This window comes from Balaenoptera borealis, assembly GCF_965194805.1.
Source record: "Balaenoptera borealis genome assembly, chromosome: 1".
Lineage (NCBI taxonomy): Eukaryota > Metazoa > Chordata > Mammalia > Artiodactyla > Balaenopteridae > Balaenoptera > Balaenoptera borealis.
Window position 1 is genome coordinate 46,360,338 of NC_138860.1, and position 26,896 is coordinate 46,387,233.

At 40.2% G+C, this 26,896-nt stretch overlaps 1 protein-coding gene and 2 long non-coding RNA genes across 6 annotated transcripts in view; 1 reads left to right on the top strand and 2 right to left on the bottom strand.

Moving 5' to 3' along the window:
• The window catches only part of EDEM3 (ER degradation enhancing alpha-mannosidase like protein 3), an 85,973-nt gene extending 61,143 nt beyond the window's left edge, over positions 1–24,830 (top strand). For all 4 annotated transcript variants that reach the window (XM_082401466.1, XM_082401467.1, XM_082401468.1 and 1 more), the window contains one exon: positions 20,841–24,830. In XM_082401466.1, coding sequence (XP_082257592.1) covers positions 20,841–21,250 — 410 coding nt within the window. In that variant the 3' untranslated portion in view covers positions 21,251–24,830. The remainder of the gene's footprint in view (positions 1–20,840) is intronic.
• LOC309633487 lies at positions 5,230–20,845 on the bottom strand. Its single transcript, XR_014247563.1, has 3 exons — positions 11,835–20,845; positions 11,265–11,645; positions 5,230–11,234 (listed from the first exon to the last, which is right to left on the bottom strand). It is a non-coding gene; the product is annotated as an uncharacterized lncRNA (long non-coding RNA).
• LOC309633526 overlaps positions 22,530–26,896 on the bottom strand; it is a 50,901-nt gene continuing 46,534 nt past the window's right edge. The window contains exon 2 of the long non-coding RNA XR_014247595.1: positions 22,530–25,256. This is a non-coding gene — a long non-coding RNA (uncharacterized lncRNA). The remainder of the gene's footprint in view (positions 25,257–26,896) is intronic.

The following is a 26,896-nucleotide window of genomic DNA, read 5'->3' on the forward strand; positions in this document are numbered from 1 at the left end:
TATTGGAGTATAATTGCATTACAATGGTGTATTAGTTTCTGCTTTATAACAAAGGGAATCAGCTATACATATACATATATCCCCATACCTCTTCCCTCTTGCGTCTCCCTCTCTCCCACCCTCCCTATTCCACCCCTCTAGGTGGTCACAAAGCACCAAGCTGATCTCCCTGTGCTATGCGGCTGCTTCCCACTAGCTATCGATTTTACATTTGGTAGTGTATATATGTCCATGCCACTCTCTTACTTTGTCCCAGCTTACCCTTCCTCCTCCCCATGTCCTCAAGTCCATTCTCTAGTCGGTCTGCGTCTTTATTCCCATCCTGCCCTTAGGTTCTTCATGACCATTTTTTTTTTTTTTAGATTCCATATATATGTGTTAGCATGCGGTATTTGTTTTTCTCTTTCTGACTTACTTCACTCTGTATGACAGACTCTATATCCATCCACCTCACTACAAATAACTCAATTTCGTTTCTTTTTATGGCTGAGTAATATTCCATTGTATATATGTGCCACATCTTCTTTATCCATTCATCTATCGATGGACACTTAGCTTGCTTCCATGTCCTGGCTATTGTAAATAGACCTGCAGTGAACATTGTGGTACATGACTCTTTTGGAATTCTGGTTTTCTCAGGGTATATGCCCAGTAGTGGGATTGCTGGGTCATATGGTAGTTCTATTTTTAGTTTTTTAAGGAACCTCCATACTGTTCTCCATAGTGGCTGTATCAATTTACATTCCCACCAACAGTGCAAGAGGGTTCCCTTTTCTCCACACCCTCTCCAGCATTTGTTGTTTGTAGATTTTCTGATGATGCCCATTCTAACAGGAGTGAGGTGATACCTCATTGTAGTTTTGATTTGCATTTCTCTAATGATTAGTGATGTTGAGCATTCTTTCCTGTGTTTGTTGGCAATCTGTATATCTTCTTTGAAGAAATGTCTATTTAGGTCTTCTGCCCATTTTTGGATTGGGTTTTTTGGTTTTTTGCTATTGAGCTGCATGACCTGCTTGTAAATTTTGGAGATTAATCCTTTGTCAGTTGCTTCATTTGCAAATATTTTCTCCCATTCTGAGGGTTGTCTTTTCATCTTGTTTATGGTTTCCTTTGCTGTGAAAAAGCATTTAGGTTTCATTAGGTCCCATTTGTTTACTTTTGTTTTTAATTTCCATTTCTCTAGGAGCTGGGTCAAAAAGGATATTGCTGTGATTTATGTCATAGAGTGTTCTGCCTATGTTTTCCTCTAAGAGTTTGATCGTCTCTGGCCTTACATTTAGGTCTTTAATCCATTTTGAGTTTATTTTTGTGTATGCTGTTAGGGAGTGTTCTAATTTCATTCTTTTACATGTAGCTGACCAGTTTTCCCAGCATCCCTTATTGAAGAGGCTGTCTTTTCTCCATTTTATATTCTTGCCTCCTGTATCAAAAATAAGGTGAGCATATGTGTGTGGGTTTATCTCTGGGCTTTCTATCCTGTTCCATTGATCTATATTTCTGTTTTTGTGCCAGTACCATACTGTCTTGATTACTGTAGCTTTGTAGTATACTCTGAAGTCGGGGAGCCTGATTTCTCAAGCTCCGTTTTTCTTTCTCAAGATTGCTTTGGCTATTCGGAGTCTTTTGTGTTTCCATACAAATTGTGAAATTTTTTGTTCTAGCTCTGTGAAAAATGCCAGTGGTAGTGTGATAGGGATTGCATTGACTCTGTAGATTGCTTTGGGTAGTGTAGTCATTTTCACAGTGTTGATTCTTCCAATCCAAGAACATGGTATATCTCTCCATCTATTTGTATCATCTTTAATTTCTTTCATCAGTATCTTATAGTTTTCTGCATACAGGTCTTTTGTCTCCCTAGGTAGGTTTATTTCTAGATATTTTATTCTTTTTGTTGCAATGGTAAATGGGAGTATTTCCTTAATTTCACTTTCAGATTTTTCATCATTAGTGTATAGGAATGCAAGAAATTTCTGTGCATTAATTTTGTATCCTGCTACTTTACCAAATTCATTGATTAGCTCTAGTAGTTTTCTGGTAACATCTTTAGGATTCTCTATGTATGGTATCATGTCATCTGCAAAACAGTGACAGCTTTACTTCTTCCTTTCCGATTTGTATTCCTTTTATTTCTTTTTCTTCTCTGGTTGCTGTGGCTAAAACTTCCAAAACAATGTTGAATAGTAGTGCTGAGAGTGAGCAAACTTGTCTTGTTCCTGATCTTAGTGGAAATGGTTTCAGTTTTTCACCATTGAGGATGATGTTGGCTGTGGGTTTGTCATATATGGGCTTTATTATGTTGAGGTAAGTCCCCTCTATGCCTAGTTTCTGGAGGGTTTTTATCATAAATGGGTGTTGAATTTTGTTGAAAGCTTTTTCTGCATCTTTTGAGATGATCATATGGTTTTTATTCTTCAGTTTGTTAATGTGGTGTATCACGTTGATTGATTTGCGTATATTGAAGAATCGTTGCATTCCTGGGATAACCCCACGTGATCATGGTGTATGATCCTTTTAATGTGCTGATGGATTCTGTTTGCTAGTATTTTGTTGAGGATTTTTGCATCTATGTTCATCAGTGATATTGGCCGGTACTTTTCTTTCTTTGTGACATCTTTGTCTGGTTTTGGTATCACGGTGATGGTGGTCTCGTAGAATGATTTTGGGAGTGTTCCTCCCTCTGCTATATTTTGGAAGAGTTTGAGAAGGAGAGGTGTTAGCTCTTCTCTAAATGTTTGATAGAATTCGCCTGTGAAGCCATCTGGTCCTGGACTTTTGTTTGTTGGAAGGTTTTTAATCACAGTTTCAATTTCAGTTGAAATTGAATCATGGTTCAGTTCAGACCAATCACATTGGTCTGTTTATATTTTCTGTTTCTTCCTGGTTCAGTCTCAGAAGGTTGTGCTTTTCTAAGAATTTGTCCAGTTCTTCCAGGTTATCCATTTTATTGGCATATAGTTGCTTGTAGTAATCTGTCGTGATCCTTTGTATTTCTGCAGCATCAGTTGTTACTTCTCCTTTTTCATTTCTAATTCTATTGATTTGAGTTTTCTCCCCTTTTTTCTTGATGAGTCTGGCTAATGGTTTATCAATTTTGTTTATCTTCTTAAAGAACCAGCTTATAGTTTTATTGATCTTTGCTGTTGTTTCCTTCATTTCTTTTTCATTTATTTCTGATTTGATCTTTATGATTTCTTTCCTTCTGCTAACTTTGGGGTTTTTTTGTTCTTCTTTCTCTAATTGCTTTGGGTATAAGGTTAGGTTGTTTATTTGAGATGTTTCTTGTTTCTTAAGGTAGGATTGTATTGCTATATTCTTCCCTCTTAGAACTGCTTTTGCTGCATCCCATAGGTTTTGGATCGTCGTGTTTTCATTGTCATTTGTTTCTAGGTATTTTCTGATTTCCTCTTTGATTTCTTCAGTGATCTCTTGGTTATTAAGTAGTGTATTGTTTAGCCTCCATGTGTTTGTATTTTTTACGTTTTTTCCCCCTGTAATTCATTTCTAATCTCATAGCGTTGTGGTTGGAAAAGATACTTGATACAATTTCAATTTTCTTAAGTTTAGCAAGGCTTGATTTGTGACCCAAGATATGATCTATCTTGGAGAGTGTTCCATGAGCACTTGAGAAGAAAGTGTGTTCTGTTGTTTTTGGATGGAATGTCCTATAAATATCAATTAAGTCCATCTTGTTTAATGTATCATTTAAAGCTTGTGTTTCCTTATTTACTTTCATTTTTGGATGATGTCCATTAGTGAAAGTGGGGTGTTAAAGTCCCCTACTATGATTTTATTACTGTCGATTTCCCCTTTTATGGCTGTTAGCATTTGCCTTATGTGTTGAGATGCTCCTATGTTGGGTGCATAAATATTTACAATTGTTATATCTTCTTCTTGGATTGATCCCTTGATCATTATATAGTGTCCTTCTTTGTCTCTTGTAATAGTCTTTATTTTAAAGTCTATTTTGTCTGATATGAGAATTGCTACTCCAGCTTTCTTTTGATTCCCATTTGCATGGAATATCTTTTTCCATCCCCTCACTCTCAGTCTGCATGTGTCTCTACGTCTGAAGTGGGTCTCTTGTAGACAGCATATATATGGGTCTTGTTTTTGTATCCATTCAGCCAATCTATATCTTTTGGTTGGACCATTTAATCCATTTACATTTAAGGTAATTATCGATATATATGTTCCTATTACCATTTTCTTAATTGTTTTGGGTTTGTTATTGTAGGTGTTTTCCTTCTCTTGTGTTTCCTGCCTAGAGAAGTTCTTCTAGCATTTGTTGTAAAGTTGGTTTGGTGGTGCTGAATTCTCTTAGCTTTTGCTTGTCTGTAAAGGTTTTAATTTCTCCGTCGAATCTGAATGAGATCCTTGCTGGGTAGAGTAATCTTGGTTGTAGTTTCTTCCCTTTCATCACTTTAAATATGTTCTGCCACTCCCTTCTGGCTTGCAGAGTTTCTGCTGAAAGATCAGCTGTTAACCTTATGGGGATTCCCTTGTATGTTATTTGTTGTTTTTCCCTTGCTGCTTTTAATAGTTTTTCTTTGTATTTAATTTTTGATAGCTTGATTAATATGTGTCTTGGTGTGTTTCTCCTTAGATTTATCCTGTATGGGACTCTCTGTGCTTCCTGGACTTGATTAACTATTTCCTTTCCCATATTAGGGAAGTTTTCAGCTATAATCTCTTCAAATATTTTCTCAGTCCCTTTCTTTTTCTCTTCTTCTGGGACCCCTATAATTTGAATGTTGGTGTGTATAATGTTGTCCCTGAGGTCTCTGAAACTGTCCTCAATTCTTTTCGTTCTTTTTTCCTTATTCTGCTCTGCAATAGTTATTTCCACTATTTTATCTTACAGGTCACTTACCCGTTCTTCTGCCTCAGTTATTCTGCTATTGATCCCTTCTAGAGAATTTTGAATTTCATTTGTTGTGTTGCTCATCATTGTTTGCTCTTTAGTTCTTCAAGGTCCATGTTAAATGTTTCTTGTATTTTCTCCATTCTGTTTCCAAGATTTTGGATCATATTTACTGTCATTACTCTGAATTCTTTTTCAGGTAGGCTGCCTGTTTCCTCTTCATTTGTTAGGTCTGGTGTGTTTTGACCCTGCTCCTTCACCTGCTGTATGTTTTTTTGTCTTCTCATTTTGCTTATCTTACTGTGTTGGGGGTCTCCTTTTCACAGGCTGCAGGTTCGTAGTTCCCGTTGTTTTTGGTATCTGTCCCCAGTGGCTAAGGTTGGTTCAGTGGGTTGTGTAGGCTTCCTGGTGGAGGGGACTGGTGCCTGTGTTCTGGTGGATGAGGCTGGATCTTGTCTTTCTGCTGGGCAGTTCCACGTCTGGTGGTGTGTTTTGGGGTGTCTGTGACCTTATTATGATTTTAGGCAGGCTTTCTGCTAGTGGGTGGGGTTGTGTTCCTGTCTTGCTAGTTGTTTGGCATAGGGTGTCCAGCACTGTAGCTTGCTGGTCGTTGAGTGGAGCTGGGTCTTAGCGTTGAGATGGAGATCTCTGGGAGATTTTCGCTGTTTGATATTACGTGGAGCTGGGAGGTCTCTTGTGGACCAGTGTTCTGAAGTTGGCTCTCCGACCTCAGAGGCACAGCACTGACTGCTGGCTGGAGCACCAACAGCCTTTCATCAACACGGCTCAGAATAAAAGGGAGAGAAAATAGAAAGAAAGAAAGAAAGAGGATAAAATAAAATAAAGTAAGATAAAATAAAATAAAGTTATTAAAATAAAAAATAAAGAATAATTATTAGAAAAAAAATTTTTTTTTAATTTTTATTTATTTATTTTTGACTGTGTTGGGTTTTTTCGTTTCTGTGCGAGGGCTTTCTCTAGCTGCGGCAAGCGGGGGCCACTATTCATCGCGGTGCGTGGGCCTCTCACTATCGGCCTCTCTTGTTGCGGAGCACAGGCTCCAGACGCGCAGGCTCAGCAGTTGTGGCTCACGGGCCCAGTTGCTCCGCGGCATGTGGGATCTTCCCGGACCAGGGCTCGAACCCGTGTCCTCTGCATTAGCAGGCAGATTCTCAACCACTGCACCACCAGGGAAACCCAAAAAAAAATTTTTTTAAGTTAAAAAAAAAAAAAGGACGGACAGAACCCTAGGACAAATGGTGAAAGCAAAGCTATACAGACAAAATCTCACACAGAAGCATACACATACACACTCACAAAAACAGGAAAAGGGGAAAACATAATATATCTTGCTCCCAAAGTCCACCTCCTCAATTTGGGATGATTCGTTGTCTATTCAGGTATTCCACAGATGCAGGTACATCAAGTTGATTGTGGAGGTTTAATCCGCTACTCCTGAGGCTGCTGGGAGAAATTTCCATTTCTCTTCTTTGTTCCCACACCTCCTGTGGTTCAGCTTTGGATTGGCCCCACCTCTGCATGTAGGTCACCTGAGGGCATCTGTTCCCACTCAGACAGGATGGGGTTAAAATAGCAGCTGATTAGGGGACTCTGGCTCACTCAGGTGGGGGGTAGGGAGGGGTATGGAATGCGGGGCGAGCCTGCGGCGGCAGAGGCCAGCATAATGTTGCACCAGCCTGTGGCACGCCGTATTTTCTCCCAGGGAAGTTGTCCCTGGATCAGGGGACCCTGGCAGTGATGGGCTGCACAGGCTCCTGGGAGGGGAGGTGTGGATAATGACCTGTGCTTGCACACAGGCTTCTTCGTGGCTGCAGGAGCAGCCTTAGTGTCTCATGCCCATCTCTGGGGTCCTTGCTGATAGCCACGGCTTGCGCCTGTCTCTGGAGCTCGTTTAGGCGGTGCTCTTAATCCCCTCTCCTCATGCACCGCAAGACAGAGGCAAGAAAAAGTCTCTTACCTCTTCGGCAGTTGCAGACTTTTTCCCATACTCCCTCCCGGCTAGCTGTGGCACACTAGCCCCCTTCAGGCCGTGTTCACGCAGCCAACCCCAGTCCTGTCCCTGGGATCTGACCTCAGAAGCCAGAGCCTCAGCTCCCAGCCCCCACCTGCCCCAGCAGTTGAGCAGACAAGCCTCTTGGGCTGGTGAGTGCTGGTCAGCACCTCGGGAATCTCTCTCTCTCTGCTTTGCCCTCTACACCCCTGTTGCTGCACTCTCCTCCGTGGCTCTGAAGCTTCCACCCTTCCCCGCCACCCGCCGTCTCCACCAGTGAAGGGGCTTCCTAGTGTGTGGAAACTTTTCCTCCTTCACAGCTCCCTCCCACTGGTGCAGGTCCCGTCCCTATTCTTTTGTCTCTGTTTTTTCTTTTTTCTTTTGCCCTACCCAGGTACGTGGGGAGTTTCTTGCCTTTTGGGAGGTCTGAGGTCTCCTGCCAGCATTCAGTAGGTGTTCTGTAGGGGTTGTTCCACATGTAGATGTATTTCTGATGTATTTGTGGGGAGGAAGGTGATCTCCACGTCTTACTCTTCCGCCATCTTGAAGGTCTCCCCGGGGTGCATATATCTTTTCGAATTATGGTTTTCACCAGATATATGCCCAGGAGTGGGATTGCTGGGTCATATGGTAGTTCTATTTTTGGTTTTTTAAGGAACTTCCATACTGTTCTCCATAGTGGCTGCACCAATTTACATTCCCACCAGTAGTGTAGGAGGGTTCCCTTTTCTCCCCACCCTCTCCAGCATTTATTGTTTGTAGACTTTTTGGTGATGGCCATTTTGACCTGTGTAAGGTGACACCTCATTGTAGTTTTGATTTGCATTTCACTAATAATTAGCAATGTTGAGCATCTTTTCATGTGCCAATTGGCCATCTGTATGTCTTCTTTGGAGAAATGTCTGTTTAGATCTTCTGCCCATTTTTTGATTGGGTTGTTTGTTTTTTGGTATAGGGCTGCATGAGCTGCTTGTGTATTTTGGCGATGAATCTCTTATCAGTAGCATCATTTGCAAATATTTTCTCCCATTCTGTGGGTTGTCTTTTCATTTTGTTTATGGTTTCCTTTGCTGTGCAAAAGTGTTTAAGTTAAATTAGGTCCCATTTGTTTATTTTTGTTTTTATTTTCATTACTCTAGGAGGTGGATCCAAAAAGATATTGCTACGATTTATGTCAAAGAGTGTTCTGCCTGTGTTTTCCTCTAAGAGTTTTACAGTATCCTGCTTTACATTTAGATCTTTAATCCATTTTGAGTTTATTTTTGTGTGTAGTGTTAGAGAATGTTATTTCATTCTATTACGTGTAGTTGCCCAGTTTTCCTAACACCACTTATTTAAGAGACTGTCTTTTCTCTGTTGTATATTCTTGCCCCCTTTGTCATAGATTAGTTGACCATAGGTGTGTGGATATATTTCTGGGCTTTCTATCCTGTTCCATTGATCTGTATTTCTGTTTTTGTGCCAGTACCATACAATTTTGATTACTATATCTTTGTAGTATAGTTTGAAGTCAGGGAATCTGAATCCTCCAACTCAATTTTTCCTTCTCAGGATTGCTTTGGCTATTTGGGGTCTTTTGTATTTCTATACAGATTTAAAATTTTTTTGTTCTAGTTTTGTGAAAAATGCCGCTGGTAATTTGATAGGGATTGCATTGAATCTGTAGATTGCTTTGGGAAGTATACTCATTTTGACAATATTGATTTTTCCAATCCGAGTACATGGTATATTTTTCCATTTGTTTGAGTCATCTTTGATTTCTTTGGTCAACATCTTATAGTTTTCAGAGGGACAGGTCTTTTGCCTCCTTAGGTAGGCTTATTCCTAGGTATTTTATTCTTTTTGGTGTGATGATAAATGGGATTGTTTCCTTGATTTCTCTTTCTGGTCTTTTGTAGTTAGTGTATAGGAATGCAAGAGATTTCTATGTTTTAATTTTGTATCCTGCAACTTTACTGAATTTATTGATGAGCTCTAGTAGTTTTCTGGTAGCCTCTTTAGGATTTTCTATGTATAGTATTATGTCGTCTGCACACAGTGACAGTTTTACTTCTTCTTTTCCAATTTGGATTCCTTTTATTTCTTTTCTTCTCTGATTGCCAAAACTATGGACTTCCAAAACTATGTTGAATAAAAGTGGTGAGAGTGGACATCCTTGTCTTGTTCCTGATCTTAGAGGAAATGTTTTCAGCTTTTTACTGTTGAGAGTGATGTTAGGTGTGGGTTTGTCGTATATGGCCTTTATTACGTTGAGGTAGGTTCCCTGTATTCCCACTTTCTGAAGAGTTTTTATCATAAATGCGTGTCGTATTTTGTCAGAAGCTTTTCTTGCATCTATTGAGATGATCATATGGTTTTTATTCTTTAGTTTGTTAATGTGGTATATCACAATAATTGATTTGCATATGTTGAAGAATCCTTGCATCCATGGGATAAATCCCACTTGAACATGGTGTCCGATCCTTTTAATGTATTGTTGGATTCAATTTGCTAGTATTTTGCGGAGGATTTTTGCATCTATATATATCAGAGATATTGGCCTGTAATCTTTCTTTGTGGTATCTTTATATGGTTTTGGTATCAGGGTGATGGTGGCCTCATAGAATGAGTTTGGGAGTGTTCCTTTCTCTGCAATTTTTTGGAAGAGTTTCAGTTTCTAAATGCTTGATAGAATTCACCTGTGAAGCCATCTGGTCCTGGACTTCTGTTTGTTGAAAGTTTTTTAATCACAGTTTCAATTTCAGTACTTGTGATTGGTCTGTTCATATTTTCTGTTTCTTCCTGGTTCAGTCTTGGAAGGTTGTACCTTTCTACGAAGTCCGTTTCTTCTAGGTTGTCCATTTTATTGGAATATAGTTGCTTGTAGTAGTCTCTTACGATCCTTTGTATTTCTGTGGTATCCATTGTAACTTCTTTTTCATTTCTAATTTTATTGACTTCAGCCCTCTCCCTTCTTTTCTTGATGAGTCTTGCTAATGGTTTATCAATTTTGTTTATCTTCTCAAGGAACCAGCTTTTAGTTTCATTGATCTTCTCTTGTTTTCTTCATCTCCATTTCATTTATTTCTGCTCTGATATTTATGATTTCTTTCCTTCTAACTTTTAGTTTTGTTTGTTCTTTGTCTAGTTGCTTTAGGTGTAAGGTTAGGTTGCTTTTTGGAGATTTTTCTTGTTTCCTGAGGTAAGATTACTATAAACTTTCCTCTTAGAACTGCTTTTGCTGCATCCCATAGGTTTTGGATTGTCATGTTTTCATTGTCATTTCTCTTGGTATTCTTTGATTTCCTCTTTGATTTCTTCAGTGATCCATTGGTTGTTTAGTAACATATTGCTAAGCCTCCACGTGTTTGTGTTTTTTAGTTTTTTTCTTGAAATTGATTTCTAATCTCATAGTGTTGCGGTTTGAAAAGATGCTTGATATGATCTCAGTTTTCTTAAATTTACTGAGGCTTGATTTGTGGCCCATGATGTGATCTAGTCTGGAAAATTTTCCATGTGCACTTGAGAAAAAAGTGTACTCTGCTGCTTTTGGATGGAATGTTCTGTAAATGTCAAGTCTGTTTGGTCTAATGTGTCATATAAGGCCTGTGTTTCCGTATTGATTTTCTGTCTGGATGATCTGTCTGTTGATGAAAGTGGGGTGTTAAATGCCCCCACTATTATTGTGTTACTATCAATTTCTCCTTTTATGGCCGTTAGCGTTTGCCTTATGTATTGAGGTGCTCCTATGTTGGGTGCATATATATTTACAATTGTTATATCTTCTCCTTTGATTGATCCCTTGATTGTTATGTAGTGTCCTTCTTTGTCTTTTGTAATAGTCTTTGTTTTAAAGTCTATTTTGTCTGATATGAGTATTGCTACTCCAGTTTTCTTTTGATTTCCACTTGTGAATATCTGTTTCCATTCCCTCCCTTTCAGTCTGTATGTGTCTCTAGATCTGAAGTGGGTCTCTTGTAGACAGCATATACAGGGGTCTTGTTTTTGTATCCTTTCAGCCAGTCTATGTCTTTTGGTTGGAGCATTTAATCCATTTACATTTAAGGTAATTATCGATATGTATGTTCTTATTGCCATTTTGTTAATTGTTTAGGAATTGTTTTTGTAGGTCTGTTTTCTTCCCTTACTCTTCTGCTCTCTTCTCTTGTGATTTGATGACTATCTTTAGTGTTATGTTTGGATTGCTTTTTCTTTTTTGTGTGTGTATCTCTTGCGATTTAATGACTATCTTTAGTGTTATGTTTGGGTTGCTTTTTCTTTTTTGTGTGTGTATATATTGTAGATTTTTGGTTTGCGGTTCTCATGAGGTTTTGATATAGGAGTCTATATCTATATCTATCTATCTATCTATCTATCTATCTATCTATCTATCTATCTATCTATATACACAGAAGACTTTTTAAAGTTGCTGGTCTCTTAATTTCAAATGCATTTCCAGTGTCCTGCATTTGTACTCTCTTCTCATGATTGCTGGTTTTGATATCATATTTTTGTGTGGATGATTTCCTACCCTTACTTTATGTTTGCCTTTACTGGTGAGCTTTCCCATTCGTAATTTTCTTGTTTCTAGTTGTAGGCCTTTTCTTTTCCACCTAGAGAACTTCCTTTAGGATTTGTTGTAGAGCTGGTTTTTTGGTGCTGAATTCTCTTAGCTTTTGCTTGTCTGTAAAGCTTTTGATTTCTCCATCAAATCTGAATGAGAGCCTTGATGGGTAGAGTATTCTTGGTTGTAGGTGCTTTCCTTTCATCACTTTATATATATCATGCCACCTTTTTTCTGACCTGCAGAGTTTCTGCTGAAAAATCAGCTAATAACCTTATGGGGATTTCCTTGTATGTTATTTGTTGCTTTCCCTTGTTCCTTTTAATATTTTCTTTGTCTTTATTTTTTGTCAGTTTGATTAATATGTGTCTTGCCGTGTTCCTCCTTGGGTTTATCTTGTATGGGACTCTCTGCACTTCCTGGAGTTGAGTGAATGTTTCCTTTCTCATGTTAAGGAATTTTTCAGCTATTATCTCTTCAAATATTTTGTCAGGCCCTTTCTCTCTCTCTTCTCCTTCTGGGACCCCTATAATGCAAATGCTGGTGTGTTTAATGTTGTCCCAGAGGTCCCTTAGACTGTCGTCACTTCTTTTCATTCTTTTTTCTTTATTCTGTTCCACGGCAGTGATTTCCACTGCTGTGTCTTCCAGCACACTTACTCGTTCTTCTGCCTCATTTATTCTGCTGTTGTTTCCTTCTAGTGTATTTTTTCATTTCAGTTATTGTATTATTCATCTGTATTCTTTAAGTCTTCAATGTCTTTGTTAAACATTTCTTGTATCTTCTTGGTCTGTGCCTCCATTCTTTTTCTGAGATCTTGGACCACCTTTACTGTCATTACTCAGAATTCTTTTTCAGGTAGATTGACTATCTCTAATTCACTTAGTTGTTCTTCTGGGTTTTTATCTTGTTCCTTAGTCTAAAACATATTTCTCTGCTGTCTCATTTTGTCTAACTTACTGTGTTTGTGGTCTCCTTTCCACAGGCTGCAGGATTGTAGTTCCTCTTGCTTCTGGTGTCTGTCCCCTGGTGGGTGAGGTTGGTCCAGTGGCTTGTGCAGGCTTCCTGGTGGGAGGGACTGGGCTCTCCACTGGTTGGTGGAGCTGGGTCTTGTCCCTCTGGTGGGCAGGGCCGTGTCAAGGGGTGTGTATAGAGGTGGCTGTGAGCTCAGTACAATTTCAGGCAGCCTGTCTGCTGATAGGTGGAGCTGTGTTCCACCCCTGCTGATTGTTTGGCCTAGGCGTTCCACCACTGGAGCCTGCAGGCTGTTGGGTGGGGCCATGTCTCAGTACCAAAATGGTGACCTCCAGGAGAGCTCAGCCAATCAATATTCCCTGGAGCCTCCACCACCAGTGTCCTTGCCCCCACAGTGAGCCACATCCAACCCCCACCTCCCCAGTAGACCCTCCAAGATCCTCACGTAGGTCTAGCCCTGGCTCCTATGGAGTCACTAGTTTATGCTGGGTCCTAGTGCACATGAAATCTTGTGTACACCCTCAAGAGTGGAATCTCTGTTTCCTCCAGTCCTGTGGAGCTCCTGCACTCAAGTCCTGCCGGGCTTCAAAGCCAAATGCTCTGGGGGCTCCGCCTCCCAATGCCAGCCCCTCAGGCTGGGGAGCCTGATGAGGGGCTCAGAACTTACTGCTGCGGGAGTACCTCTGCCATATAATGATTTTCCACTTTTGTGGGTTGCCCACCTGGTGACTATGAGATGTGATTATATTGCAAAAGCTCCTCCTACCATCTCATTGTAGCTTCTTCTTTGTCTTTGGATGTACCTTTTTTGGTAGGTTCCAGTCTTTTGCTGATGGTTGTTCAGCAGTTAGTTTTGGTTTTAGTGTTTTCATGAGAAGAGGTGAGCTCAAGTCCTTCTACTCCACCATCATGTCCGGAATCAAGGGGTGCTTTTAGTTTGGATGCTTGCTGCTTCTTTCCTAAGCATGTGCTGGCCGTTATCCCCTTAATATGGGATGTTTAGGTGCGGTGGCCTGTGTGCATTCCCTGTACGGCGGGGGCAGCAATTCATGCCCACCTGCGGGACTCCCAGCAGTGGCAGTGGGCTGTGAGTGCCCAGAACAGTGGGGGCAAGTGCTTGCAGTCTGCTCGTGGGTCCCCTAACTGCGGCAGCGGCCCACGCACCCCTGGAACAGCAGGGGCAGCAACTGGTGCCTGCTCCTGGGTCGCCTAGTGTCAGCAGCTGCCCATGCACTCCCAGGACAGCAGGGTCAGTGCTTCGCACCCACTGCTGTGTCTCCCAGTAGTGGCGACGTCCCAGGGCAGGAGGGAAAGTGAATGGCGCCTGCTTGCAGGTTTCCCAATGGTGGAGGTGGCTGGCACACTCCTGGGACAGCTGGGGCAGCACTTGGTGCCTGCTCACAGGTTCTTTAGCTGTGGCGATGGCCCATGCCCATCTCTGGAGCCCACAATGGCGGCAGTGGCTCGTGCCTGCACCTGGAGCTCGTGTAGGTGGCGTCCTGTTGCCTGAGAGCCCACACGCACGGAAAGAAGCTCCTATGGCAGTCCCATACCTCTCGTGTGCCCCCCAACAATGGTGCCTTGCCTCTCTGTCAGGCCCAGACCTCTTCCAAGTGCATCCTCAGCTGCCACACTCCAGCCTCTTCAGGCTGTCTCCCTGCAGCCAACCCTTGGTCCTCTCCCTGGGTCTGACCTCCAAAGCCAGAGCTTCAGCATCCAGCCCCTGTCCGTACCAGCAGATGAGCATCTCAGGCTGGGGAACGTAGGCTGGTGGTACCAACCATCTGTGCACGTCTCTGTCCGTTTTGCCTTCTGCAAACTGGTTGCTGCACTCTCCTCTGAGTCTCCGAAGCACCCCCTGTCCAGGCTGATCTCCCCACTGGTGAGGGGACTTCCCAGGGTGGGGGAACGTTTCCTTCTTCACAGCTCCCTCCCTGGGGCACAAGTCCCGTCGTGATTCCTTTCTCTCTTTTTGTTTTTCTTTTTTCTTTCATCCCACCTGTTTATGTGGAGGTTTTCTTGCCCTTTTGGAAGTCTGAGTTCTGCCAGCATTCAGTAGATGTTCTGTGTGAATCGTTCCACTTGTAGATGTGTTTTTGATGTATTTGTGGCAGAAGGTAAGCTCCACGTCCTACTCCTCTGCCATCTTGATTCCTCCCTGATTATTTTTTTATTGTTTTTTCTAATCTCTATTTATTTCCTCTCTGATCTTTCTTATCTCCTTCCTTCTGTTGACTTTAGGTTTTGTTTGTTCTTTTTCTAATTCTTTTAGGTGGTGGGTTAGGTTGTTTATTTGAGACTTTTCTTGTTTCTTAAAGAAGGCCTGTATCACTATGAACTTCCCTCTAAGAGCTTCTTTTGCTACATCCTATGTTATTTGTTTGGTTGTGTTTTCATTGTCATTTACCTCAAAGTATTTATTTTATTTTTTATTTTTGGCTGTGTCAGGTCTTAGTTGAGGCACGTGGGATCTTCATTTCAGCAAACGGGCTTCTCTCTAGTTGTGGCACGCGGTCTTCTCTCTAGTTGTGGCGTGTGGGTTTTCTCTCTGTAGTTATGACACTCAGGCTCCAGAGTGTGTGGGCTCTGTAGTTGCGGCACACAGCCTCTCTAGTTGAGGCCCGTGGGCTCAGTAGTTGTGGCACCCAGCTTAGTTGCCCTACGGCATTTGGGATCTTAGTTCCCTGACCAGGAGTTGAACCCACATCCCCTGCATTGGAAGGCAGATTCTTTACCACTGGACCACTGGGGAAATGCATCAATTTATTTTTTAATTTTTTTTTTTATTTCATCATTGTCGCATTGGTTTTGTAGTAGCATGTGGTTTAGTCTCCATGTAATTGTTTTTTCTCATTTCTTTTCTTGTGATTGTTTTCTAGTTTCATGCTGTTGTGGTCAGTAAAGATACTTGAAATAATTTTTATACTCTTAAATTTTCTGAGGCTTGTTTTGTGGCCTAGTATGTGGTCAATCTTAGAGAATGTTCCGTGTGCACTTGAAAAGAATGTGTATTCTGCTTTTTTGGGGTGTAATGTCCTGAAAATATCAATTAAGTCTAACTGTTCTATTGTATTATTTAGGATCTCTGTTGCCTTATTGATTTTCTGTCTCAAAGATCTGTTCATTGATGTGAGTGGGGTGCTAAAGTTTCCTACTATTATTGTATTCCCATCAGTTTCTCCCTTTATGTCTGTTAGTGTTTATTTTATGTATTTGGGTGCTATTTTGGGTGCATATGTGTTGATGAGTGTAATATCCTCTCCTTGTATTGATCATTTTATCATTATATAGTGTCCTTCTTCATCTTTCTTTATAACCTTTGTTTTAAAGTCTATTTTGTCTGATAAAGAGTATTGCGACCCCTGCTTTCTTGTCATTTCCGTTTGCATGAAATATCTTTTTCCATCTCCTTATTTTCAATCTATGTGTGTCCTTTGCTCTAAAGTGGGTCTCTTGTAGGCAGCATATTTTAGGCCGTTGTTTTTTTTAATCTAACCTGCCACTCTGTCTCTTTTGATTGGAGCATTTGGTCCATTGACATTTAAGGTAATTATTGATAGATATGTATTTATTACCATTTTAAACCTTGTTTTCCTGTTGATTTTATATTTCTTCTTTGTCCCTTTCTTTTTCTTTCAGATTTTCCTTTTGTGGTCTGATGAGTTTCTTTTGTTTTATGAATCTATTGTATGTGATAGATTCATAAAATCTGGTTTTGGTTTTTGTGAATCTGTTGTATGTTTTTGATTTGTGGTTACCCTGTTTTTCAAGTATATTTCCCCTTCCTATATCTGCTTGCTTTAGACTGGTAGTCATGTAGGCTCAAACACATTCTAGAAAAAAAAAAAATCTACATTTTCTTACTCTCCTCCCCCACATTTTATGATTTTGACGTCCTCTTTTACATCTTCACGTTCATCCTTTTGCTGTTCATTGTGGTTATATTTGCTTTCACAGAAATTTTTTTTTTAATTATGATTTTAAAAAATCTGTGTACTGGCTTATTTAAATGATTTACTTTCCATTTATGATTTTTTTCCTAAGGATTCTAACCTTTTTTCTATTTAGAGAAGACCTTTCAATGTTTCCTTTAGGATAGGTTTAATATTGCTGTATTCCTTTAGTTTTTGCTTGTCCAGGAAATTCTTTCTCTCTCTGATTTTAAATTTGATAATCTTGCTGGACAGAGTATCCTACATTTCACATTTTTCCCTTTTAGGACTTTGAATGTATCTTGCCACTCCCTTCTGACCTGCAACGTTTCTGTAGAGAAATCAACTGATATAGCCTTATGGGGGGTTCCCTTGTAATTAACTCTGTTTTTCTCTTGCTGCCTTTAGAATCCTCTCTTTAACTTTTGCCATTTTTATTATAATATGTCTTGGTGTAGGTCTGTTTGGGTTTATCTTGTTTGGGACCCTCTGTGCTTCCTGTACCTGGATATCTGTTCCCTTCTTTAGGTTTGGGAAGTTTTCAGCCACAATTTCTTCAAAGACATCTTCAATCCTGTTTTCTCTCTCTTCTGGGATCCCTACTAAGTGTACATTGGCATGCTTTATTTATTCTTATATTGCTTTCATTTTTTTTTTCATGTGGCTTTCTGTTGTTCTGACTGGCTGATTTCCATTATTCTATCTTCCAGATCACTTATTCATTCTTCTGCATTATTTTTTCTGCTATTCATTGCCTTTAGCTCAGCTTTTGTCTCAGTGAATGAGTTCTCTAATTTTTCTTGGTTCCTTTTTATAGTTTCTGGTAATAGTAATCTGCATTTCTATCAATAGTCCTTCTTAACTCCTTCAGTATTTTCATTATCTCCTTTTTGAACTCGATGTCTATTAGACTGAAGAGGTCTGTTTCATTGTTCTTTCAGGGGAATTCTCTTGATCTTTTAATTGGGAGTGGTTCCTCTGCTTCTTCATTTTACTTATACTTCTCTTGCTCTATGAGTTTAGGAGAAACAATTATCTATGTGGTCTTGGAGGGCTATTTTTATGTGGGAGCATCCCTGTATAGCCTGTGTGGGTTTAATATTTTTTGGTGTGAGGGCTGTTTTTAGTGTGGATGCCTGTTGCCTCTTTCCTCAGTGTATCCTGGCCATTATCCGCTTGATAGGAGGTGTGACTGGTGTTGTGGTGACCAGAGCCTGCACTGGATACTGATTGGGGCCTCCTCTTTTGCCCTGTGGTTGTTACTGCCCTGTCAGGGGCTGGGTCTGTTCCCTAGCTGTTGGAGTAGAAGCCCCCAGATCCGTTTCTGAGCTGCAGTGTGCGGTAGGTGGGATTGGAGCGTTCCTACAGGGAGAGGAGCCACTGAGTATTCCTCTACCAGAGCTGTTCACCAGTGAGTGTGCTCTGTTGTGTCACCTGTCACCCATTGTATGGGCTCACAAAGTATACTGCCCTGAGCCCCGTCTCAACCTTGGGAATGCTGGCAGTCAGCCCTGGTGTCCCTCAGGTGTTGTTTTCACAAGGCCACCAGCACAGATCCACTAAAGCCGGGTCCCAGGACTGTAGTAGTTGCACACCTGGACCTGCTGTGGGAGCTATGGAGGCAGCTCAAACCCAGGCCCAGCCCAGCCCCCATGTGCACGTGCCTGCAAAGCCCACATCTGCTAAGGCCAGACCCATCCCAGCATGGGAGCACCTGTTGTCTACTTGGATGTCCTGCAGATGCTGAATTTACAAAGCCGGCAGTGGAGGTGTAAATACACGGCTCACACAGCTGCAGGGAGAGATTGCAGCCCTGCTTCCTAAGTCACGTGGCCCCTGGGGCTCAGCTGTGGTTTCAGGCCTGCTTCTGTGCGTGGGCAGCTCACTGGTGTCTGCTCCTGGGGCCTGCCGAGATGGTGGTTGGTGCAGGTGCCAGCCTAGGCGGTGGCTGGGACCCCTGAGCCTGCCCAGGTGGGAGCCCGAGGCGGCAGCTGGGTTGCCGGAATCTAGTGAGTCTGGAGCCCCTGAGGCGGTGGCTGGTGTGCGGTGTCCCGGGGTCCGTGCAGGCGGAGGCTGGCGTGTGGAAAAAGGGGCTGCCATGGCACCCTGCCCTTTGTGCCCCACTTAACAATGGCTCGTCAGTTCTGTGGCAGGCCTGGGCTTCCGCAGACACCCCCGGCTGTAGCCATACCACACTCCAGCCCCTTCAGGCTCTCTCTGCACAGCCAACAGCAGTCCTCTCCCTAGGTCTGTCCTCTAAACTCTGAGTGTCAGTACTCGGCCCCTGCCTGTACCAGCGGACACACGGCTCGGGCTGGGGCGCGCAGGGTAGCGGTACGACGGTCTGTGCGGGTCTCTCTCCTGCCTGCCACAAACTGGTTGTTGTACTCTCCTCTGCGCCTCTGAAGCTGCCTTTCTGTCCCAGCTGATCTGAGGGGGCTTCCCAGGGTGCAGGAACCTTTCCTCTTTTCAGCTCCCTCCCAGGGGCATAGGTCCTGTCACACTTCCTCTTTTTTTTCCCCCTTCATCCTACCTGTTTACGTAGAGCTCTTTCTTGTCCTTTCAGGTGTTTGAGGTCTTCTGCCAGTGTTCAGTAGGTGTTCTGTGAGAATTGTTCCATTTGTAGATGTATTTTTGATGTATTTGTGGGAGGAGGTGAGTTCCACGTTCTTCGCCGCCGCCATCTTGATTGGAGCCTATACTATTCTGTTTTCTTATTCTATTTTATTAGCTAGATTTCCAAAATAATATATAACATCTAACCCTAGAGTGATTTTTTGCCAAAATCACAATCTTTATTACTAGAAGAAATAGCTTTACACTTTTTCCTATTCTTCTAAAGTAGATTAATGCAATCTAGAAACGAAGTTGAACGTTCTTCTTTCCCTTCTCCCTCAAACTTAGGGTAGCCTAGCATAAATGAGCTCTAAGCAACCAGACACTGCTTTCTCTTCTTTGGGCCCCACCATAGTTTGCCTTGATGTCAAATTAAAATGTACCCTTTCCACAGCTGAGAGAATGTGTGGGGACTCCTCCTCCTTGCCCTCCTTCCCCCTGACAAACCCCACCTAAGAACTATCTTAAATTTCCCTAGTCAGGTAATCCTACCTAATCAGGGTATATGTATACACACCCTCCTCTACCTCCCTGTATGCCTGTATTTTCCTTCAGATTTTCTGGTTTTATAATAAGTCCATCTTCCCTTTCTTCTTTGACTAATTAACTCTGATTATCTTTTATATCACAGTTAAGTATCACTTTCTGAAGGAAGCCCTCAAATCTCCTTACTCTTTCCTAACACCATGACTTGTGTCACGGGGTTTTCTATTGTGTGATTATTCCTAAACGTTGTTTTCCCCAGCTGGACTATAAGATTCAGAAGGGCAGGTCAGGTGTTTGTTTTCACCTCGTTTTATCCCTAGCACCTTACACAGTGCCTGCCACACAGTGGACGCTCGGGAGATCTTTACCAACTGACTGCAGAGTCTGAGGAGAATGCAGCATGTGGGTGTCGATGCTAATATTTAAGCACTTTCTTGTAGGAACCCTAAATAAAATGCCTCTAGTGGTTTTATTATATATTCATTACAAGAAGTTTAAACTGCTTTTCATCCTTCCAGTGGATTTTATGATTATATCTTAGAATTCATAGATCTCCAATAATGAAATAGAAGTTTTGTAAATAATCTGGTTTTGTGTTTATGAAAATATTGTATTTGATCAATCACATTGATATCCATGAATCATTCAAAGTTTTGTATTATCTGCATTTTCATGGTTTACTGAGTGGGAATTTCACTTTTCAAAGAATATTATCTTAAAGTACAGCAATGGCATGCGCTGTTTAAAATGTATTCTATTTATAAAGACGCAGTTGTAGAGAATGGACTTCAGGACACAGGGAGGGGGAAGTGTAAGCTGAGACAAAGTGAGAGAGTAGCATTGACATATATACACTACCAAATGTAAAATCCATAGCTAGTGGGAAGCAGCTGCATAGCACAGGGAGATCAGCCCGGTGCTTTGTGACCACCTGGAGGGGTGGGATAAGGAGGGTGGGAGGGAGATGCAAGAGGGAGGGGATATGGGGATATATGTGTACGTATAGCTGATTCACTTTGTTATACAGCAGAAAGTAACACAACATCGTAAAGCAATTATACTCCAATAAAGATGTTTAAAATAAATAAATAATTAAAATAAGTAAATAAATAAAATGTATTCTATTTAATGTGTTCTCATGTGCAGGCTTTCCTGAATTTAGCTATTTAATAAATCTGAGACATAATACAAATTTATATGCATTTTAATAGTATTATTGTTTAGTATATTTCTTGGCATTTACTAATACCCATTGAAGGCAGTCTTTTTAGTTATTAGAGTCATTCTGCATTAACATGATTTTCTTTAACTTTTATTTTTTTGTTTTATTACCAAAACCAGTATGGTTTTGAGAATGTGATAGTACATGTTTTGTGGGGGAAGTAGCATGAAGTTTGTTTCTTTCATATACAGATCCTGAGATGGAAAATGAAGAACAACCATCCTCTGAAAATGATTCTCAGAATCAGAGTGCTGAACAGATTGCATCAAGTTCTCAGGAGGTTGATTTGGTTGATCAGGAGTCTCCTGAGGAAAGTTCTCTAAACTCTCACCCAGAATCTTTGTCTCCAGCAGATACGGACAATGCTGCAAGCATTTCTCCTTCTGAACAGAATTCTAATCCCACAGAAAACCATGAGACTACAAGTCTTGATGGTGAATGTACAGATTTAGATAACCAACTTCAAGAACAATCAGAAACTGAGGAGGATTCCAGTCCTAATGTTAGCTGGGGTAAAAAGGTCCAACCTATAGACTCCATATTAGCAGACTGGAATGAAGATATAGAAGCATTTGAAATGATGGAGAAGGATGAGCTCTGACTCACTAAAGTCTACCTGGTGGTAGGTATTTCAAAAGAAAAGGTAAACTGTGGATAATAGATACCCTGATACTAAGCAGGCTCTCTCATGGGAGGCTCTAAGTATGGTGATGAACAACCACGTTCTGACTGGGAGAGTTAGTTATCATAGGAATCTGGAACATGCTGTGTTAGAACTGACCTTGTTTGTAACTGTCCCATCAAAAATGCAAACTCACAGTTTCCCCCTCAGGTGATAGCATTGCACCACCCTGCTGCATCTCAGGCCAGGAAAAGATTATTGGGCATTTCTAGGAACCAGATTTCTGCACTCTCTAGATGGTAGATAAGAAACAAATTCAGTTAACTGTGAGGTGGGGAATACAAATTTGTACAGCTTTCTAATTGAAGGAAGCTCTCGGTTTTCTTGGTTTTGGGGTTAGAGGCCCTTTGGGGAAAACACATAGGAGTATTTTGGGCATTCTGGTTATGCTGCCTTCACAGAAACACTCAAAAGTGACCTAAGTGGTTATGAAGCAAATACATTCATGGTGAAAACAGTCTTTGCTCATCATTTTCACTTGCTTCATTGTGTAACATGATCAAGATGACTTGATTTTTTTTCCCCCTCTTTAACAGTATCCATCCTTTTCATTTAAACCAAAGGTGAAGCCAGTGTACTTTCTCAGTGAGTTCTCTGCATAAAGACTAATCATTGGGACCAGGTAAAAGGTCATATATCGTGGAAATTGGTTACTTAATACTTTTGAAAAATGGAGCAAGGGAGAAACTATAATGTTGCAATATGAACTTGCCATGGGGCCTTCCGTAAGGAAAGCTGTGACTACTCTGAAATGGAACTTAAAGTTATATCTTTGTAGGGTAAATTATAAATCTTTTCCAGTTCATTTCGTTGGAGGTGATTACCTCTAGCCATCAGCCTTACTCCATCCCATGTTTAGAATGCATTTTGAGCCACAAGGCCTATGTTGCCAATAGCTGAATACATTTTGTTCCATTTTTCTATCTTAGGGAGCCATGATAAAACTGTGGTAGTGATCTAAAAATTCTGGAGTAACTACTATTTTTCCTCCTTTGAAACTAGTTTCTAAAGTTGCACCTAAGGAGTCTGTCACATTTTCTGTTGAATCATGGTTTTTAAGTTTGCTTTTTTTTTTAAACAAATATTCCTTCTGATATGGACTTGAAAATTAGTCTATGGTAACCTGTGTAAAAAACACAGTAGCAACTAACATATAGCCATATAGCTTACTGAGAATTTTTTTTCCTTTGTGTGAGTGTGTGTGTGTGTGTGTGTGTGTGTGTATGTGTGTGTGTGGGGGGGGCAGTCTGCTGCTGGCCACATTTAAGTTTTAAAAACTTTGTTGTTGATATCTGTAGACAGCCCTGTAATTGAAATCATGGCTTTACTCATTTTATTTATTTTTTTAAACTTACCTGACTCAGTTCTAAAGGAATATTTGAGACTTAATTTCTTTTTTCTGTACCATGACATTATATAACAACCCTTTTTCTTAAAACACAGTTTTTGAGGTACTGATGAACTTAAACTGTATATGGAGCTGTTAAAAGAACAGCAGTGCTGTATTGTAGTTATGTATATTCATGTACAGTATGTCTTAGATCCCAGGTAAACTGTTATTTTATAAGGGGATAAATAGCTGCTTTCAAAAATTCCAGCTAAATTTAATTGGGTCAGTGAGTAATAAATCTAATAGAGAATTCACTTTGAGGGGGGAAAAAAAGAGTAGTATACAAGACCTTTATTGGCCCTTAATTAAACCTGACACCAAAAAGGATATTTTTTAGTCTCTCTGCATGTGAAATTTGGTGTAAGAAGATAGAACTATAATACATATAGTATACAGAAGGATAGACATAGTGCTTTGTTCATCTTAGTTGCAAAGCTGCCAAAATAGCTGAAGCTTAATTACTTGACTTGCCTTGATTTATAGGACTGGGGCTTGGAGAAAAGGAGCAGATGTTCCTTTAAGACTTGGATTACAGAAGCCTTATATACATTGATTTGATTTTCTTTTTGTATCTCAGAGCCATTGTTGTCTAAATCTAAATTGTCTAAGTTATCAAAGCAACATAATTTTATTTCCAGCAGAGATCTTGTGGCATACAAGGAAAAGCCAGCTTACTGCCACTTACCCTTTCTTTGGCCATTAGGGGGAGTTGTTGCCATTCATTGTGGTTTAGAAGCAAATTGCTGGCTTGTTTAGAAAAATGAATCCTTAAAAAAAAGAAACAAAAGGAAAACAATTTAACAAATTATACTTAATACCCAGAAGGAATTATACGTGATTTTTCCCTAGCTAGGAAAAGAAGGTATAGTGTTCAGCTTCAAAACTCCAACATTGTCATTGACTCTCCATTCTTAATTGACATACTGCCACAAAGTTGTTTTTTATTTCATTAAAAAATTTCAACATCATTAGGCATTTTTTAAAATGTTTTGTTTTAAAATCTTTATAGCATTTAATTTACTTCCTAAAGATTCAGGGGATTCTATGGAACCCTGAATTTTAGAAACATCTGGTCTACCTCAGTTAGATGTTGACTGCATAGAGATAGAGCTGAAGTGATCACCGCAGCCATAAAATTGATTGACTAAGAAGGATTTATACAATGTTTACAAACCTGGAATCAAGTAAGGATTTTATCTGAAAGTTAAAAGTTAGATATTAGAGAAAGTATTTAATTCAGGTATTTTCAAGTTTTAAAACTTCACTTGTTTACCTACTAAAAATAGTTATAGTTTTTTCTGCTTAGGAAGGTCCATTAAAATGATATACCCTAATTTGCAGTGCTTTTCCCATAAAGTTTTAGATGTGAAAGAATTGTAATTTACCAGATATGTTTGGGATGGGATATTTTGTTGGGTAGGTTTTCTTTTTTCTTTTTAACTTTTAATAGGCTTCCAACAAGAATACAATTGTTTCAGAACAATTTTTTTTTAACATTATACTTTTCCCTTTTTCTTCACAGTGTTAGAGGGTAAAATAAAAAATTGTGCACTCTGTGATTTTAACTTCTCTAATATGCTCTCTTGAGATTTTATTAATTTAAATTACCATCATCTCACAGCCCTTATAACAGTAAAACCAGCATTTGTTCCCTCACCAAACTCCATGCCAAATTCATCATAAAGAAAGCTCAGCAGCGTCAGTAATTCAAATAGTGCTTATAATTGTAGAGGCGGGGGTGGGGGCATTTAATAAATATTCCAACCGGTCGTTTTATGCACAAGGCTTCAGTCAGAACATAGAAAAAAAAAAAAAACATTCTGTGAATGAAATATTGTATGTTCAGATTTTATAAAAGACATTTTTAAAAGCCCAATTTACAGCCGTATATTTTCTTATGATGTAATTTATGAAAAAGATGTCTGTACTAACAGGTGCTGTAACACTACTGTTGTTGGATTTTATTTGGTGATAAATGTATACAATATTTCTAAGGGAAACTATGTACTGTGATGTAAAAGTCTGGGCAAAATGTATATAATCCTTGTATATAATTGTGTATTTGATTATAATGACTGATTGTAAAGATTAATAAAATATGTAAATATGCTGGTCTAGTTTTAATTTTAATTTTTAGCATCACTTTGCATATCTTTATACTTTGATATCTTTAAATTTTTTTCACCACTGTCTTCCCTTTAATTTTCATTTTACCCTAGGAGAGTAAATTTGGGGAACAGCTTAGAGTATAGACACACAGACATATGTTGAACAGTTCCACAACTCAACTAGGACCCTCAGAGTGGAGTTAGTAATTCACAGTGTCAATATTGGTAACGTGTTTATGTTTTGAGTTTACTAATATTTAATAATATCAATCATTTGTCCTTTTAATATTGTCATCAAGAGTAATACTGACCTTTCCTGTTAATTCCAGTGAGACCATTTCATTTAGCAGCCACTTTCAGGTACTGTGATACTATGCTTTTCATCTGTACTGTTCCAGGGTTTCTGAATACAGATGTCTTGAAAGATCTGATACTAATCACTATTAATTATTTATTGATAATTAATTGTTTTCTTTAAAGATCAGCAAACAGAGTTGAACAAGTGCTAAGCATCTTACGCGAAGTCCAACATTTTGTGCCTGGGCAATGGAAAGGGAGCCCTGGTTTATTTCCAGAGCCTATGCTCCTTCCGGTATGCCATCTTCTCCCTTCCTTCCTTTCTCAGTCCTTCTCACCCCTCCTTCCACCCCCATTTCAGTTTCTGCTCACCTTTTGCTCAGCCACTACCTTCCCACCTGACCACTTTCTCCCCACCTGGGATTGAAGTTTAGAAATGTTAGCATCCATTCTCAGGTTCTCTGGGCATTAATTCCAGTCTCAGCATGCCTCCATTCCTCTAGGACAAAGCACCGCTATTTCAGGAAGAGTTAAAGGATCCAGGAGTATCTCTTGGAAGATTTCAAAGGGGAGGTTGCTTCTCTTTTCTTGGTAAAGCAAGCTTTAAGAGGTCTATCTACTAAGAGAAGCTAAGTAATTTAAGGGTTGAAACTAGTTAAGTGTCAGCATCTACCTGCTAGGAAGGCTTATACTTCTCAAAGCCTTGCTCTTAACTTACCCTAATAAGCCTGGAGGTCTATAGCTTCTATCCATCCTTTACAGTGAAGTAGTCAATTGGAGGCCACTGATTGATAGAACCCTGGGGATTCTCTTAATCCATAAAAGAATGCACTCATCATCCCAGATGATAGTGGGAGAAATAACTTTAGAAGTCCTATGGTGTTAGAGCGCATTTCTATTCTTGTTTCAGTCTCAGCTGTCTAAGAAGTGGTACTGTCTTAAGAAATAGCAGCAGCAGGTAATATTGAAAAAATACTTTGGATGTAATAGTAGGATGGGGTTTCTTAAAATGAAAAGATTGAAAACCGTCCTCACAGGTTAAGGGAGAGAACCAAAGTCATTAAATAGAGGAAGAAGAACTTAACACCAAGGGACTGGCTGCTACCCTCCCACCACCATCACCACCACCACGCTGGTGTTGGAGTTTTGCAGCAACTGGAGGCACATCCTACACAGGAACCCCCTACTTTATCTTTTCCCAATTTCTGGGAAAAGCCATTGACCTTGGGTCGAGAGGCAATCTGACAAACACTGCCAGCTAGCTTGTCCTAAACTCCCTTTCCCCACTCTCCCATCCAGCTTCCTCCATCTGTAGAGTAGATGAAGTTCTCAAGGCAGTCCCAGACAGCTGCTACCTTTAGAAGGACTAATCCGTTCATTAGTCCTTTCTTACCTCAGGTCTTAAGCTAAGAGAATTCCAGCCCCAATTGTCTTATTACATGAATATTAATATTTAATAAAATATGTAAATATTTTTAAAGCCCTGTGATCTCAGTCTGTAATCATTACTTTCAACTCAGTCTTGGCCACTCACTTGGATAGTTCTTCAGGACCTCCAATCCACTGATTCTTCCCGTTTCTCAGAATCCATCACCCCTCCCCATGACCTCACTTACCAATTTACCCACCATTAATGTCTCTTCCTCTTTTGAACAAACTTGGCAAAACTTTAAATCTTATTAAACCTAACTACTCACTGATTTTCACCTAAACTTAAGTAGCTGTTGGAACTGGATGAAATCACACCACCAGTGCTGACTGGCCTGACTT